The 17,999-nt window shown below is 44.5% G+C and overlaps 1 protein-coding gene across 1 annotated transcript; it reads right to left on the bottom strand.

The window, feature by feature from the left end:
• Positions 1–2,224: 2,224 nt before the first annotated feature.
• Positions 2,225–17,302, bottom strand: MEFV (MEFV innate immunity regulator, pyrin). The gene is made up of 10 exons (XM_025984966.2): positions 16,917–17,302; positions 13,336–14,172; positions 11,301–11,680; positions 10,773–10,868; positions 7,493–7,723; positions 7,089–7,111; positions 5,127–5,242; positions 4,686–4,718; positions 4,299–4,331; positions 2,225–4,135 (listed from the first exon to the last, which is right to left on the bottom strand). The coding sequence occupies exons 1-10, from the start codon at positions 17,191–17,193 to the stop codon at positions 3,582–3,584; spliced, it is 2,580 nt and encodes an 859-aa protein (XP_025840751.1). The 5' UTR covers positions 17,194–17,302; the 3' UTR covers positions 2,225–3,581.
• Between the last annotated feature and the right edge of the window lie 697 nt (positions 17,303–17,999).

Here is a 17,999-nt window from a genome sequence, read left to right as displayed (position 1 = left end):
GCGCCGAGGGAGGTCGGGCTGGCGGCAGCCGCTGTTTCTGTGGCTCTATTTGGGAGACAGAAAGCAGAAGGTTGTCTCCAATCCTCCATGAAGGGTTGGCTCCTCTCCAAGTACTGGCGGTGTAGCTCCATCGCCTGCTGGGAAATGTAGTTCAACTCTAAACAGCCAATGGGAGACCGCCAGGCGCCGTGTTTGGGGCGGGCCAGCACACTCCCTCAGCCTCCGAAGTTCGACCGGAAGTGGGCTGCCTCTCGCACCGGAAGATCTTCGAGAGGCCTCGGCTGTTTCTGGCACAGCCTCGAGGGTGGGTCGAAGGTCCGATTGGCCGTGAGTGGGCGGCAGGTTAGGGTCCATGCATGGTTCTGGGTCCTGTCACAGCTGTCACTTCGCTAGGGGCGGCTCGTCAGTCAGAACCGGGCGACCCCCTCCCCGCTTGCCAGCTTCTACCCTGCGATTTGAACAGGCCATCCTGTGTTCTTTTTTTTCTGACGCTAATTATAGGTAACTCGTTTAGCCGTGGTTTATTTATTTAGCCGTGGTTTAAAATATATTACAGATTAATGTCACAACTGCACGGTACAACAGAAGTTTTTCTAAAAATAAAGAACACTTGTTTTTGCATTCATCAAAAACCAAAGCAAACAATAAAAAAAAAAAAAAAAACCTCCCTCAATCAAAGCAGCATGGTTTGAGCTAGAGGTAAGTAGAACAATAGAAAAGAGTAAAAGCGTCAAAGTTGATCTGAATGTATGGAACCCATATGAAAGGGTAGCATTTCAACTTGGTGTAAAATAGATGATGCTAGCAAAAATTATCCATTCTTCTGGAAAGAAAGACTCGTGTCCTCATACTATATACAAAAGATGGAATTAAAAGAACACAATTAAAAGAATTAAAAGAACATTAATTAAATGTGGAGGCAAAACAACTGAAATGCCTTGAAGTAAGATACAGTCCTGTATAACTGTATTTTTAAGAAAACTAAAGAAAAAAAAAAAAAAACAAACCCAAAAAAACAAAAAACCAGTAATAGGGACGCCTGGGTGGCTCAGCGGTTGAGCATGCCTGCCTTTCCCTCAAGAGCGTGATGGGGGTCCTGGGATCGAGTCCCACATGGGGCTCCCTGCATGGAGCCTGCTTCTCCCTCTGCCTGTGTCTCTACCTCTATCTCTCTCTCTCATAAATTAATACATACATACATACATACATACTTTTAAAAAACCCCAATAATAATAAACAAGTAATAGAATGGAAAATAATTGTAAAAGAAAGACCACATAAAGAATTATACATTTCCAACTTACAGAAAGCTCCGGCCAACTGACAAAAGACAAAGGCAAAGGCTATGAAGTCATGAAAACGAAACTATCATTAACATTTCAAAAGATAAAAAAATACCATTAAAAAACGGGGGGCACCTGGGGGGCAGAGTGGGTTAATCGTCTGCCTTTGGCTCAGGTCATGATCTCAGGGTCTTGGGATCAAGCCTCATCTCAGGCTCCCTGCTCAGTGGAGTGTTTGCTTCACTCTCCTCCCTGTCTGTGTTCTCTCTTGGTATCTCTCTCAAGTAAGTAAAATCTAAAAAAAACCCAAAAGCTTTAAAAAAAAAAGGCATTTGAAAATATGCATCACCATGTTGGAAACAGTTTGTTAGTCTCTCAAAATATTATCACAGAATTACTACGGTGTAGCAGTTCCATTCCTAGGCATAAACTCAAGAAAAGTGAAAACATATGTCCATACCACACCTATATGTGAATAGCAGCAGTGTTTGTAATGGCTGAAAAGAAACAATCTTTACGTCTATTAACTGATGATTGGCTAAACACGAATGTATATTCATATAACATGATTATTCAGCAATAGCAATGAGTACTAATACATGCTGCAATGTGGACGGACCACAAAAACTTTACGTCAAGTGAAAGAAGCCAGTCACAGAAGGCCACATTTTGTATGATTCTACGTACATGAAATGTCTGGAATAAGCAAATCCATAGAGACAAAAAGTAGGGTAGTAGTTGCCAGGGGCTGAGGGTATGGAGAGTGACAGATGATTGCCAGTGGATGCAGGGCTTGTTTTTGGGGTGATGAAAATGATCTGAATTTAGTGGTGATGTTTGTACACATTGTGAATATACTAAAACTCAATTATACACTTTAAAAGGGTGAATTTTATGGTTTGTGAATTATATCTCAATAAAGAATACACCAGACGGGGAAATTTTCATCTTACAAATGTTTAGTATCTAAAATATTTATCAAGAAGTACTACAGACAACTGAAGTTCAATATCTAGATTCTACATAACAAGTAGTCAAAGGAGCTGTGCTATTTCTGTAGAATGAAGCAAAAGTTCGAAGTCCACGTGGAAAATTCACAGTATCACTAACAGATAATGAAATAAACTAAAACAGGCAAAACTCCATTTCATCTCTAATGAATGAGCACAAATTTTCAAATGACAAAAACTTTGCTTTGGGCATGAAACATTATTTAATCTTGAAGGATTGTATGGCCAACTATAGCAAGTGTTATCAAATAGTTCACATTCTGGAGCCATTTTAGGAATAATAGAAAAAAATGTGTATAGGCAGTAATGGAAAGAATACAGGAAGCTGTTCATGGGAAGGGTATAGCAAGAGAGAATTGGGAACAGCTAAGCAAATAGAGCCCATGAACTCTATCAGAGTATGGACTATGTGCACAGAACAAAGCTCCATGAAGAAATCAGGGCCTGTGTTTTCTGGTCACAATCATGGAAAACTTGGATCCAGTCTAGGCTCTAGTGTGAAGATGGAAAGATGAGTTGGGGTGGAGGGGTTTGGAATCTAATCTTCATTTGATTATTTTTTTCCCTCTTACATCCTTTCTCTTTATATCTCTGTAAATGGGGTATCTGTGAAATAGAACAGATTTTCAGGTACAGATCAGGACAGAATTTTTTAAAAATCTGACACTCGGAATATGTGTCAAATATTTTCCCACAATAGCAGCTCCATCTTTTTCATGTTCAGTAGGGAAATGGGATCTCACAATGATTGACTAAGTAACAGATTGAATGCAGACTAAGTGCAATTATGACCAAGTTTTCTAATTGATTTATTTATGAGGCCTAGCCAATTCTCTTAAGATCCATAGTTCATTAATCCAGGTACAAAAAGAGAACAAACTAGTCAACTTGTTTTATCTCAGCTTTCCAACTCCTCACGAAAGAAGAGAACAGAATGAAGGGACACATCCTTGCCACAGAGTTCTGAGGGAAAATGAGGGTAAGATCTCTGCCTTAGGGGCATCTTAGGGTGCTAATTCATACAAGGATTCATTAAGCAACAGCTATGTACTTCCTCCTCTGAGGTGTCATCAGTACATGTGTTCTCTTCACCTTTGGCTTACTAGTATTTGTGTACCTAGTTTATTTCTGCTACCATTCCATAGGCTCTTTGGACACAGGAACTCTTTTCTTAATTCGTTATATTATACCCACAGCAGCTGGAACCCAGTGGGCATTGAATAATGACAGTTGAGTGTACAGATCCAAGATTCAAGGCTGGGAGCCAGAAGAGAGATATAAAGGGCATTCAGTGAGGTTCCTGGTCACCCACTGGACAGATGGTCAGAGGATCCATGTTCTTCCCTCCATCGTGTGTTCCAGGGCTGAAGATAGGCTGGAGGGGCTCAGAGGAAGAGAAGCCAGTGAATGCGTAGATGAGGGATTTGTTTGTTACGTTGTAAAAGGAAATGTCTCCAGCCTTATAGTCCAGGAAGATGCCCACACGTTTGGGAGGTTCCCTTAATTGCAGGCGTGTTGGGGGAATGGTGGACACCTGGTACTCACTCCGCTTCATCATTATCACCACCCAGTAGCCATTGTCAGGTGACAGAGTCATGCTCCCTTTCCTGCTCATGGATGCTTTGCAGATGCCCAGGATCCACCCTGTCTTGTTTCCCACCTCTACTTCCCAGTAATGGCGGCCAGAGAAGAAGCTTGGAAGGCCTAGGGCAATGATGCAACTATCAAATCTTTCTGGATTGTCAGGCAGACGATTCCGCTTGTTTCCAAGTCTCACACTCTTCAGGTTATTTGAGAAGATGAGATTGGGGTGGGCGGTTTCTGCATCCAGAATCACATTAGCTGCAGAAAGAATTAGAATACCTAGCTGGGGGTCCATGGGCAACATACCTACAGGGTTCTCCCCATCTCCAAGACACTTGGAGGGACAGTCTTCTTGAATGCACTGGAGGTCAGCATAGGGACTCAGCAGGTAAAGTCCACTTGCCTTAGTCTGGGCACTTACCGGCATGTGCCTGAGCACAGATGAGTTCTGGAACTACAGAGAGAAAGAAGATGGGGGAAAAAACCTAAGTATTTCAATTCAGAGAGGTTAAATCTACCCTGGTCACCACAACAAGGAAAGACAAGAACCCCCACCCCAACTCAGGACCTTGCTTCCTCTGCTTGGATTAACCCCATTCCTCCTAGACCCTGGGGCCTGCCTTGAAGACTCTGTGGTCTGATGAGTTGACCCAGGGAACAAGTCCAGCACAGAGCCTATGGAAGCTTTTTTTTTTTTTTGCCTTTGTTGCAGGTGTTTTTCTCTTTTCTAAATAATGTCCAGAAATCAACAGCATAGGGAATATCACAGTAACCCCCGGCAAGCACATTATTCCATCACCATACTCACCATTGAAGATATCTATTTCTGAACGCAGCATTTCTAAAAGAAGAAAGGGAGCTTGAGTTAGGTTCCCCAGATAGAGACAGATCAGAAAGAGGCTGAAGGCAGCATTAGAAAGGCCATGGGAGGGATCCCTGGGTGGCGCAGCGGTTTGGCGCCTGCCTTTGGCCCAGGGCGCGATCCTGGAGACCCGGGATCGAATCCCACGTCAGGCTCCCGGTGCATGGAGCCTGCTTCTCCCTCTGCCTATGTCTCTGCCTCTCTCTCTGTCTCTCTGTGACTATCATAAATAAATAAAAATTAAAAAAAAAAAAAAAAAAAAAAAGAAAGGCCATGGGAGATGGAGAAGGGATGTCAGAGGGTTCTGGACCACAAGGATCTCAGGGAGGAGGTGAGCCTCCTGGGAAGGAGGGAAGTGCCTCCCATTTCCCCCCCAAGCCCACCTACCTGAGAGGTACTTCATGCTCTTCTCTACAAACTCTGATTTCCGGTAGAACAACTGGATCTTTTTTTCCACCTCTAGGGGAGTGTTCCACAGCTTAGGAACAGTCACCATCTTGACCCTAGAGACAAAAGACTGTTGGCCAGAGAGGGCTGGTGCATAGGGGTAGCTCAAGTTCCCATGAGATGGCAATAAAGTGCAGCCTCTACAGGAACACCCAGCCCACCTGGACTTTGCAATGAAGGTCTTCCCTGGACTCTGAGTTTTAAACACTGGTTCTCAACTTTGGCCACAGATTGGCATCACCTGAAGAATTTTAAAAACCACTGACATAAAAACCACAGTGGGTTTTACTAAAAGCCTTATAATGGTGTGATATTGAAATGTCCATCCCAGAATTATCTATGTCAAATTAATTACACTTCTTTAGTACTTTTCTGTTGAGATAAACATGATAAGAAATAAGAAAAAAATATGATGAGATATGACTCATTAGAATGGTATTAGCATTTTGAAGAAATCAAAATGACGGGTATTAGCAAGGATGTGGGAAAACCCTTGTGCATGGGTGGCAGGAATGTAAAATGGTGCAGACACTGTAGAAAATAATATAGTGGTTCCTCAAAAAACTAAGCATAGAATTACCATATGACACATCAATTCCACTTCTAGGTATATACTCAAAAAAATTGAAAGCAGAGACTCAAACAGATATATGTACAGCAATATTCACAGCAGCATTATTCACGATAGCCAACAGGTGGAAACAACTCAAGTGTCCATTGATGGATGAAGGGATAAACAAATTGTGGTATGTATACACAATGGAATATTATTCAGCCTTACATAAGAATGAAATTCTGACACATTGTACAATGTGAATGAACCTTGATGACATTATGCTAAGTGAGATAAGCCAGACACAAAAGCACAAATACTGTATGATTCCACTTATGTGAAGCAGTTAGAGTAGTCAAATCCGTAAAGACAGAATGTAGAACGGTGGTTGCCAGGGGCTGAGTGAGGGAACAATGGGGAGTTATGTTTTAATAGTATGGCGTTTCCATTTGGGAAGATGAAAAAGTGCTGGAGACAAAGGTGGTGTTGATTGCACAATAAGACAAATGTACTTAATGCCACTGAACAGCACATTTAAAAATGGTTGTGGATACACCTGAGTGGTTCAATGGTTGAATGTCTGCCTTTGACTCAGGGCATGATCCTGGGGTCCGAGATTGAGTCCCACATCAGGCTCCCTGCATGGAGCCTGCTTCTCCCTCTGCCTGTGTCTCTGCCTCTCTCTCTCTCTCTCTCTCTCTCTCTCTGTGTGTGTGTCTCAAATAAATAAATAAATAAATAAATAAATAAATAAATAAATAACTTAAAAAATAAAAATGGTTAGAGTGGTAAATTCCATGTATATGTATTTTCCCACCAGAAAAGAGGAAAAGACCAAAAAACTTATGCCAGGGTCACACTTTTGAAGATTTGGATTTAATTTGTGTGCCAAGGCCTGGAGGTTAGGATTTTGTAAAGCTCCGGAGTGATTGTAATGTCCAGCCTCCTCCCTCCCCTCCCCTTCCTTCCCCTGTCTGGGGTTAGAGCATCACGACTCCTAGAAAATACTTCCCTCCCTGAGACCATAAGCACTGTGGCCTCAGGGAGGGAGGCACTTCCGCAGGAACAGTATTCTTGAGGCAAAATTGGCGATCTTTAGGGAGGTTTCTTAGGAACCATCATTAGCATGATAGGCTGTGTTCATTCTTTCCAGTCTTCAGCCCATGCTGTCCCTCCTGACCACACTCCCATTTTCCCTACACAAATCCAGAGAGGCCTTAGGAGCTGCAGGAGATGGGAGGAACCCAGAAGGAGTCAGACCCGGGGTTGGGAGCATCTCCGTCCTAGGAATGCTTCCCCCACAGCTTCCTGCAGGATACCCAAGGTAACACGAAGGGATCTCTCAGTACCTGTGCAGGGTGACTCCGATGTCCTAGGAGAGAAAAGAAGGAAGCTCCCCGTTACCAGTCTCCTAGGGCTGCGCTGACTCCTGGTCTTTCCTTCTGGGCTCATATCCCCAGGTTGTCAGCAAAACGGGGGCACCTCTCCCCCATTCTAATTCTCATCACCCAAAGTGGAAGCCTGGTGGAGCTTACAATAGAACTGCACCCAAACCCTGCTTGTTTCTTCTGGGAGATGCCAGGGGATCCCTTGAAAACTGGGCCACCCTGGACTCCTGAGAGCTCATCAAAGGGATCTGGGCACCAGACCCTTGTCTTGTACTGACTTGAGCAGAGCTAATGGCAGTGCTGGGAGCTCATGACATCCTACTGGGGACAGTGGGAGGGGGAAAGCCAGGCCCAGCCACACTCACCTGCATGAGCTCCCACTCTGGCTGGCATTGCTTGGCCTCCAGCTCTCCAATTAGCTCGTCGAGGAGGGCAATGTCTCTGGACACTTGGGTGCTATACGTCTCCCTGACCTGGCCAATGGTCCGGTTCAGATCTTCGAATGAGGCCACAAAGAACTTCTCTTGCTGCTCCAGAATATGGTACAGTTGCTCTATTTGGTGCTGGATTCTCTGCTTCTGGGTTTCAGTTTGTTTCTGGGGAACAAAAAAGTGTAGGGGTCTGTGCAGTGTGCTGGATGTGTATGCCCAGGGGATCCCCAGAAGCCCACTTCCTGGAGGCGAATAAGAAGCATGCTTCCTCAGCTTCTTGGAGGCCTGGATTTCAGAGCAGTAGGCAAAATGGGCCAGAACCTTCCAGAACAGACTGAGGGTGGCCAGGGCTGGCTCTTGTAAAATGCCCTAAAACCTAGTGTTCTGGGTTGATTTGTATCCCCTCCAAGATTTATGTTAAAGTCCTAACCTAGTACCTAAAGAATATGATCTTATTGGAAATAGCATCATTACAGATATAATTAGTTTAGATGAAGTCATGGTGAAGTGGGCCACTGGAATGGGGATGTTGGGACACAGACACAGGAAAGAAACACAAGGGAAAGATGACATCTACAAGCTGAGAAGGGAGGCCTGGAAGACATCTCTCCTTCATGGCCCTCAGAAGGAACAGTCCTGCTGACACCTTGATTGTAGACTTCTGGCCTGCAGAACTGTGAAAGACTATATTTCTGTGGTTTAAGCCATTCAATCTGTGGGGCTCTGTTATGGCAGCCACAGGACACTAGGATACCTGGTATCACATTTTCCCTGCCTTGAAGGTCAGTGTGAGGATAGTATATGCCTGGGGCTGTAAGTGGATAAGGTTATGACCACCAAGTGTCCAGGAAGGAGACTTCTCTCCACCCTGCTGCCAAAGTGCTGGCAGGCAGAAGGGCCTCAGTGTAGCTCTGAATGGAGGCAGTCAATCCATTAATGTGAATGTAGGTGAACTTGACTTCTACTACAACTGCACATAGGTCAGCCATCTGGCCCATGTTCTATCTCGCTTTTCCTCCTCATGACTAGAGAGTTTTGAGGAAAGGTGAAGTGGCTCTAAGGGAACCTTCTCATTCCTCCATGGAGGGAGAAGCCCTTTTGGATCTTCCTTCTTTCTTTTCTTTCTTTTTTTTAAAGATTTCATTTATTTATTCATGAGAGACACAGAGAGAGAGAGAGAGGCAGAGACACAGGCAGAGGGAGAAGCAGACTCCCTGCGGGGAGCCCGATGTGGGACTTGATCCTGGGACTCCAGGATCATGACCTGAGCCAAAGGCAGAGGCTACCACCCAGGCGTTCCCCTTTTGGATCTTCTAAGACTGGACATAAGTAGTGTCATCATTTTAATCTCTTTAGTCCTTTTTAAAAATTTTAATTAATTAATTAATTTTTAAAAAAACACCCAGGCTTTTTTTAAAAGATTTTATTTATTTAGGGATCCCTGGGTGGCGCAGCGGTTTAGTGCCTGCCTTTGGCCCAGGGCGCGATCCTGGAGACCCAGGATCAAATCCCATGTCGGGCTCCCGGTGCATGGAGACTGCTTCTCCCTCTGCCTGTGTCTCTGCCTCTCTCTCTCTCTCTCTGTGTGACTATCATAAATAAATACAAAAAAAAAGATTTTATTTATTTATTCATGATAGACATAGAGAGAGAGAGAGAGAGAGAGAGAGAGAGAGAGAGAGGCAGAGACACAGGCAGAGGGAGAAGCAGGCTTCATGCAGGGAGCCTGACGTGGGACTTGACCCTGGGATCCCAGGATCATGCCGTGGACCAAAGGCAGGTGTTAAACCACTGAGCCCCCCCAGGGATCCCCCCAATTTTTATTTAAGTAATCTGTGCAGCCATTGTGGGGTTGAACTCACAACCCTGAGATCAAGAGTTTCATGCTCTCTGGCTGAGGCAGCCAGGCACCCCATTCTTCCACACTTATTTTAGTGTCATTGTGCTGTAAAGAAAAGTTTCCCCTCCCTCTTCCATATGATATATATATATATATATATATATATATATATATATATATATATACACACACACACACACACATATATATTTAACTATTGAAAGAAGGAGGAAGAGCAGAAGTTTTGAAAACAGCATCATTTTCCTCAGGAGCTCATGTCACTGTGAGCATTTTAAGGGAAGACCAGATCTTGTCTCCCTGACTTTCCCTGTGGCCCAGGCTTCTGTCTCACCTTCATGGCAGGGGGCATCTCTGACCTCTGCTTCACCCACAAGTTCCAAGCCACCTGGGATCATAGGAAAGGGTTTTTTGTTTGTTTGTTTTAGAAAGAACGGGAGCTGGTGAGTGGGCAAGGTGGTGAGGGGAAGGGCAGAGAGAGAGGGAGAGAGAGAAATCTTAAGCAGACCCCACACCCAGTGTGGAGCCAAATTCGAGGCTCAATCTCATGACCTTGAGACCATTATCTGACCTGGAATTAAGAGTTGGACTCTTAGCTGACTGATCCCCACCGCCAGGCACCCTGGAAAAGTGGTTTTCTTTTACTACATACACTTCATGAGTTTCCCAAAAGTTAGACACCTGGGCCAATGCCATACCCGCCCCCATTCCTGCCCTTTCTTATCTTTGTCTGTTTCCCATTGTGGTGTGAGAGATGGAATCCAGCCAACAGAAATGGGTCAGACAAATTAAGACACTTTGGGATAGGTGAATTTGCCTGCAGGAAAAATGGAAGTGATTTACATGTCCAGGTTTAACAGAAGAAGGCCAATAAGTGTATTTATTGAAATCTGTGGCATCACAAAATAATAGTTTTAAAGAAAATCTCTAACTATTTGAATTTTTAAAATCCATGTTTTTTAAAAAAATAAAATGGACAACAATTATAAAGATGATACAGTGGAGTATTTAAAATGGAAAAATCTCTCCTCCCATTTCCCCAATCCCATCTCTCAGCAACAGCCACTGTTGTGGCGTTAATTTCTCTAAACCATTTTGTGGTGAATATGAAAGCACAGGCTCCTTGGAAATTTCCCTCCTATGCTGCAGTTGGGTCTCTCCAGGAACAAGCTCATCCTTGGATTCCTGTTACCTCTCTGCCCCCTTTAGAGCAGGAGATTCTAAATATGTGATAAGTTCTGCTTCCCTATGAACCAGAACATAATTTGGAGACCTTCTGCTCACTTTTGGTCCCCTCTCTCCTTTTGCAGGGGGGAACTCAGGCAAGGACTGGACACAGAACACCCCTGGCCTTACCAGAAATTTCGCAGTCTTCTTATCTCCCTGAGATCTCTGCTCCTCCCCAGATTTTCTCAACTCCTTCACATACTCCAGCTGCTTTTGAATTTTCACCTGGAAAAGGGCACTTGTTAAAGCCTAAACTTGGCTTCTGCCATCCTTAGTTGGTGACAACTCTAGAGGGGAAAAAATCTGCCTTATGGAGTAAAGCTGAGGGTGCTGTAGCCAAGTGCACAGGGAGGATGCCCAGGAAAGAAGAATGAATCCATCATACCAAGGGAAGCAGATCCAAGAGGCGGTGAGAAAGAGATTCTTAATGACATGTGGGCACCTGGATTCAGCCATACCTGAAGCTAGTGCCCTTGGATCTTAGCTACATGAACCAATAAATTTCATCTTTGCTGGTCTGGTTTGTATTATATTTTTGCCAGTTACAGCCCAAGAATGCTGCCTAATGCACCAACATCCCAGCGTTGTTGGGAAAATAAAGTAGCTACTGGCTACTTTAAAAAGCTCCCCCCCCCCCCGCCGCCAAAGAAGCCCTACCTTGTATTCAAGGGCAGCTTCCTCAATAGGGCGTACCCGGTGGCCTCGGTGTTCCTGACTCAGACTACAGATGAGGCAGATAGGCTCCCTGTCGTCCTCGCAGAAGAGCAGCTGGACCTGCTTCATGTGTCGCTCACACTGTGGCAGGGACCTGGGGCTCAAGATAGCCATCTGCAGGTCCTCCTTCTGCTGGACGTCTCCAGAGTTCTTTACAGGCAGTGAGGCCTGGCTTGAGAGGCAGCTGGGTGAGTATCTGCCTGAGGTCTTGAGATCCTCAGAACCAATGGCAGGTCTGTAGGAATCATGCACATAGGTGTCATCAGCTGGATCTCCTTCCTGGGCACGGCCAAGGGGATACATGGCCTCATCCTGTGGCTTTCCTGGGGATATGACAGCAGAAAAATTTGAGTGACAAATCCAAAATGTAATGAAGGTGTGCTACAAGACACAGCAGAGAGAGCTATCTCGTGTCTGGGACATGAGGTCCTGGTCAGGCTGTGGCCACTTCTAGCTTGTCCTCCCCTGACTTCACTCCAGCAGGCAGAGAACCACCCAGTGGAAGTGAGGGCTAAGGGCTAGACCTCATGGAAGTCCTGAGACTTGGAATTCCTGGATACTTCTCCTAAAGAAAGGCCTTTTGTTACAAATCCTATCCCTTCCTCCTGCACATACACGAACCTAGCAGGTGATATAAAGGCAGTGAGATGTTCTGACTAGTGTTTGCTTTACCACTTAAAACCACCCAGGATGAAAATAAAATAAAATAAAATAAATATGTAAAAAAAAAAAAACCACCCAGGCTGCTCATGACCCGAGTGGAAGCTCCCGAGTACATAACCTAACCTCTAGCAGAGTCCCTGGAACATAATAAGGATTTGAGAAGTGTGTGTTGAATGAAAGAACGAATGGGACTTCTCCTCACTTCCAGGTTCAGGAAGAACTAAATGGAAGTAAGAAAAGAGACTTGGCTTTCTAAGGCTGAAGGGTATAACCTACCATGATGACAAACAGCTATGACTAGCTGTGCCCCAAGACCATAACACAACTTAAAAAAGCAGAAATGACAGGAGGTACAAGAAGAAACAGAAGCACACTCAATCCATTAGAACCCTCCCACCTTCTCTCACAAGGTCCCAGGAATTCGTATCATAGCTGTGAGACTGTGAGAGGCCCTCCTAGTAACCATTATTCCCTCCTCTTGTGATAGAATTGATTGCAGCCTATCAATTGATGGTTTCTCCTTCCCTCCCCCCCAAAAAAAACCCCACAGCATTTTTTGCAGTTAGATGTGGCTACTGACTACATTCTGGCCAAAGGGATATAAATGAAGGCATCATGAGCGGCTTCTAGAAACTTCTGGAAACCTTCCCTAAGTGATAGTCTTCTCCTTTGTCCTTCTATCCCACTGCTTGGAATAAGGATGCCACTATCTAAGACCATGAGTTTGAGAGCAAACTTTGTGGAGCAGAAAAACAGTAAAAGCCTGGGTTCCTGGCCCATGGAGTATCACATCTGTTCTGGACCATCAGTGTGTTACTTATGTGAAGGAGAAACAAACTTCTATCTTGTTTCAGTTAGCATTATTTTGGTGTTTCTGTCATCCACAACCCAACATAATCCTAATTTCTGCCTCCTTAGTAAAAGAGATTTAGGATTTTAGCCAACAGCTCTCCTCCCTGCCCGGGGAGGTGAATGGCAGGGTCCCACGGGTTCATTGTGAGAAGAGGGTATTTTTACCCAATCTTTCCCAGAGGCTCAGACTGAGGTCCATGAATTCCTTGGAATTCTAAAGGATTTCAGAGTGTCTAAGAACTAACTGAACTTTGATGCAACATTTTATGAAGATGTGCATACATGCATCTTTTTCAGGATTCACAGCCTACCTCATATTCTCAAAGTGTTGGGGATCTTGGGGGGGCACTCAGGGATCTGGTGACATAAACACAGTGGAGATAAAAGGCTTGTGAGGGAACACCTGCACAGGTCACCATGCCTAAGGATGCCACGTCTTCTGAGTTCCGGGGTCCTTCCTTACCTGAAGAAGGAGGGACTTCTGGACCTGAAGGCTGAAGGAGCTCACCACCTGCCACCTCCCTCGAGGTCTCAGGGGGTTCTTGACCCTCAATTCCACTTTTCTTTGAAGGCCCTGTGGATTCTGGGTGCTCACAGGTTGTCCTGACTTTGGACAATGATACATTGGAAAGTGTATTCCTGAATGCTCCTTCCTTTGGGATCATGGAATGTTCTGGATTCCTGGAGCCTTTCTCTGGAGCCACAGTAGCACCTACATCCAGAGTGGCCACTTCACTGGGGGTGGCTGCTGAGTCTGTATGATCACTTCTCATTTTCTCTTGAGACAGAAGAGTTTCTGGATTGAGGAGTTCTCTCTCTCTTGAAAAAATGGTGAATTCAAGACTTCTGGGTCGCCTCTGTCCTGATGATAAACGTTCTTCAGGTATCTTGGATTTTACTCTTCCCAAGGACCCAGTTAGTGACCCAGAGGAGAGTCCTTGGAGCCTTCCTAAGGAGCTGGCATTCCTGCGTAGATGGTCAGTAGGACTCCCCTTCTCCCCCTGCAGCTTGCCAGGGAATGGGCTTCTCCTGGAGGACGAACTGAGGCTCCTGGCCCCTGGCTTACCCAGCACATCCAGGCACTCGGAGCTCTTTTGATCTCTCCGTCTGCTCTGAGGCTTCTTCTGGGATCCCTTTCCAGCCTCATGCTGGTTGGCTGGCAGGCTGACAGCCCCATCACCACTTTGCCGCTGTCTCTCACCTTCCAGGCCATCTGATATCTTCAAGCCCTTGGACTTATTCTCCCCAAAGGAACAAGACATTGCTGAACTGTCTGTGCCACTTTCTTGTATCAGATACTCTGCAAAGACAACAGGATGCAAAGGCATTAGAATGTGCAGGGCTCAGGGCCAGGGGTTGGGAGAAGGAAGAGAAGGGAAAAATCACCTCAGAAATTACAAAAGTTCAGGGACGCCTGGATGACTCAGTGGTTGAGCATCTGCCTTTGGCTCAGGGCATGATGGGGGATCGAGTCCCACATGGGGCTCCCTGCTCTGCCTCTCTCTCTGTCTCTCATGAATAAATAAATACAATCTTAAAACAAAAAATAAATTACAGAAGTTCAGAATGTTCTAGGCAATGACAGTCAATTACCATTAAGTAAGAGAATACTAATTATTTGCTATATATTTCCCAAATAGTACTTTTCAGAGTTCTTTGGCATGAGAACTTGTTTTCAGTATAAAGTCCTACATGATATTCTTAGTTCGTTTTTTTTTATTTTTATTTTTAAATTTATTTATGATAGTCACAGAGAGAGAGAGAGGCAGAGACACAGGCAGAGGGAGAAGCAGGCTCCATGCACCGGGAGCCCGACGTGGGACTCGATTCCGGGTCTCCAGGATCGCGCCCCGGGCCAAAGGCAGGCGCCAAACCGCTGCGCCACCCAGGGTTCCCCTTAGTTCGTAAAATAGATAAAAACTCTAGTTTACTGGTATAAATGTGGGTGTGATTATGATGTACAAAATTCACTTATAAAATTAATTAATAAAGAAGAATTATATTTGGCACAAAAATTTGAAAACAGGATTTGAAGGACAGTTAAAACTTTAGAAACTAATTTACTTCTGTTTTATTCTTTGGTTTCATGATGTGAAGAAAATCCTAACATACAGATAAGTAAGTGTAAATGGTGATTTTTTTGAAAAAGATTTTATCTATTTATTCATGAGAGACACAGAGGGAGAGAGAGAGAGAAGCAGAGACACAGGCAGAGGGAGAAGCAGGCTCCACTCAGGGAGCCCAACACGGGACTCGATCCTGGGACTCCAGGACGACGCCCTGGGACTCCAGGACGACGCCCTGGGCCAAAGGCAGGCGCCAAACCGCCAAGCCACCCAGGAATCCCCTGATTTTTCTTTCTTAAACAGCTTGCTTGGAAGTTTCAGGATACAGTTTCATTAAATAGAAATGACAAAGGCTTAATTTCAAGGTCTGTGTAAAAGGAGTTTAAGCACAAATTATCACGCTGGTGGCCTCTAGAATTTCAAAATTTTCAAAAAATGAATGACACATTTTTTTTTTGAATGACACATTTTAACAAATTTGTTGGGTAAATTAGAAAAATTAATAAAATTTGAATTAAGTATTTTAAAAAAGATTTTATTTATTTATTCATGAGAGATGCAGAGAGAGAGAGAGGCAGAGACAGGCAGAGGGAGAAGCAGGCTCCATGTGGGGAACCCAACGTGGGACTTGATCCCAGGACTCCAGGATCACCTCCCGAGCTAAAGGGAGGTTCTAAACCGCTGAGCCATCAGAGATCCCCTTATATATTTGTTAACATTCTAAAGAATTCCTGAAATATCTTCTTCAGCTATAACTTGCAAACCCTACTCTAGTAAGGAAATGAAGCACCCATAATCAGTGCCTTAAATTTTAGTAGAAGAGGCTCTTATTAAATTGCTTCAGAGATATTTAAAACACTTTAAAAAACTTTGCTGTTGCGAATACTTTACTTCCTAGGAAAAGGCAAGTTCCCCAAGCTGTCTCTAGAATTAATGAAAAGCCCTAAACATGCTAATAACCAGGTTTTAAAATATGAAAATTAACTTTAAAAATTCTACTCATCAAATTACACTGGACTCAGATTATGGTTTAGTCCGTCACTCTTCCAAAGAGTAGAGAACTTTTATGTTATTTAAACATTTCTACTTCTGAAAAACACATGGAAAATATTTCTAATGTGTCCTTAAAGTCTTTAGAAGTAAAGAAATACTTAAACACTAGCCAATGTTTTTTAAGCCCATCATGTATTTGGTCCTCCCCAAAATCTTAAAAAAAAAAAAGTCTTTAGAAGCAAAAAATTCAATAGACCACATTCACTGATCACAGTGTGATGAAATAAGGAAGTTACAACAAAACAGGAATAGAAAAACAAGGAGGAGGAGAAGGAAGGAAAACAAGGAAAGAGAAAAGATAAAGGAAGGAAAAGAATTGAGAATTTTAGAATACCTTTGTGACATGTGTCAGAGAAGAGCTCAAAACTGAAATTAGGTAGATTTCAATGTGAGGATGACTTGACCCTGCTGATATGGGCAGTTAGCAAGCATTTTTTTTTTCTTTTCTGAAGATACTGGTGGGTACATAGGAGTTAAGCACAATGAAGTTAAGGACCCTCTAAGATCAGGCATCTAGTTCCTGCCTCTCCTGATTCTTTTTTTTTTTTCTTTTAAAGATTTATTTACTCATGAGAGACACAGAGAGCTGCCTCTCCTGATTCTGCCCTGCAGTCAATCTCAGCCTTTCTCCTCCTTACTTTTATTTTTTATTTATTTATTTATTTATTTATTTATTTATTTATTTATTACTTTTTTTTTTTTTAAGCCATTGGGAGCCTTAGCTATACTAACCCAGATCCAAAGACCTTAGTGGCAGAAAGGACTTGGTCAGTCAGTGTCACTGGAGTCATAGTAGACCTGGGACTCCTAAGCTTCAAGTCACAACATACTGGTCTAAGCACAAATTCCCTCTTGCACCTTGTACCCCACCCCATGAACAGCCAGCAGTTGCATTGGGAAAGGAAGGGGCATGGGACCTGCTTACCTGGGCCAACCGCTTTGTCAAGCTCCTCTGCCAGGAGGTTCTGGTTGATGGCCCTCAGGACTTGCAGCGTCAGCCGCACGGCATTCTCTTCCCCATAGTGGTTGATCATCAGATTGGCCAGCTTCACTGGCTTGGCATTCTGGACCTGGCCCCGGGGGATCCGGGAGTGATCCTTCTCCACGCTGGTGTTCTGCAGCTTAAACTTGAACTTCTCAAAGTCATTGGGCAGCAGCTCCTCCAGGGAGTCCAGCAGATGATCACTGGGGGTTTTGATCATGGTGTTGACCAGGAGAGGCTGGAGCCAGTAGTCTGAAACAGCCTCTGTCTTGGAACCCAGAGGGTGGGTAAAAAGAAGCCACTTGTGAAATAGCGGAAAAGCACAGGAAATGCTCTCTGCACTCTGGCAAGAACTGAGCTATGAATGTCATCGTTTGTTTGTTTCCAGTGATGACTCTTGTGTTCTCTTTCTCACAGATTTGGAGGCCTTCACAGCTAGGAGGGTTCAAGGCCTTGCCAGCCATGTGTTCCTATAGTGCCCCAGCCCTCACCTTCCCATACTGGCCTGTAGAGCAGTGCGTAAATATGTGAGGGAGGGGCTGGGGCTGGATTCCAGGGTCTCGATCCTGGGAAGGCACTCAGATGCCTCTGTCTCTCCTTCTCCCGGGATATGGGTGTGGGGAGCAGGAACAAAGCCCCTGGTCCCATGCTGCAGAGGACCATAATGAGAGTCAGTTTCTTTGACCAATCATTTTCCTCCAAACTCAGGATTTTATGGACCCTCCAGAGCAAATGATAAGGGTTGCGGGGGGCAACAAGTGCAGCCCTGCAAGTTTTGCCCTTCTCTGCCCAAGAAGGAGGTGAAGCCGGAGGGCACTGCCAGGCTACCAGCCCTGGCATCACCCCTGTTGATGTCATTCCAGTTGTCTGGTGCTTTCAGCATCACAAAGGCCTCAAATGCTGTGTATGGAACTGTCATCCTGATTTGTTTGTTCCCTACTCTGCCCTGGCTTCCCCAGAGCATCCCCATGAGAGAGGGTGCTTGTCCATGCACTTTTATTGAACAAGTTTTTTGTTTGTTTGTTT

The sequence above is a fragment of the Vulpes vulpes genome, chromosome 3 (assembly GCF_048418805.1).
Source record: "Vulpes vulpes isolate BD-2025 chromosome 3, VulVul3, whole genome shotgun sequence".
Lineage (NCBI taxonomy): Eukaryota > Metazoa > Chordata > Mammalia > Carnivora > Canidae > Vulpes > Vulpes vulpes.
The sequence above is the reverse complement of the archived record's forward strand: the minus strand, read 5'-3'. Positions and strand labels throughout refer to the sequence as shown.

Bases quoted from the DNA above. Each gene is read 5' to 3' on its own strand.
- MEFV (XM_025984966.2), bottom strand. From the start codon at position 17,193: ATGATCAAAACCCCCAGTGATCATCTGCTGGACTCCCTGGAGGAGCTG. The intron at 14,173-16,916 runs GTAAGCAGGTCC...TTGTCTTTGCAG, and splicing joins TGACAAAGCGGTTGGCCCAG to AGTATCTGATACAAGAAAGT. The intron at 7,724-10,772 runs GTAAGGCCAGGG...TTTGTTCCCCAG, and splicing joins AGAAGACTGCGAAATTTCTG to AAACAAACTGAAACCCAGAA.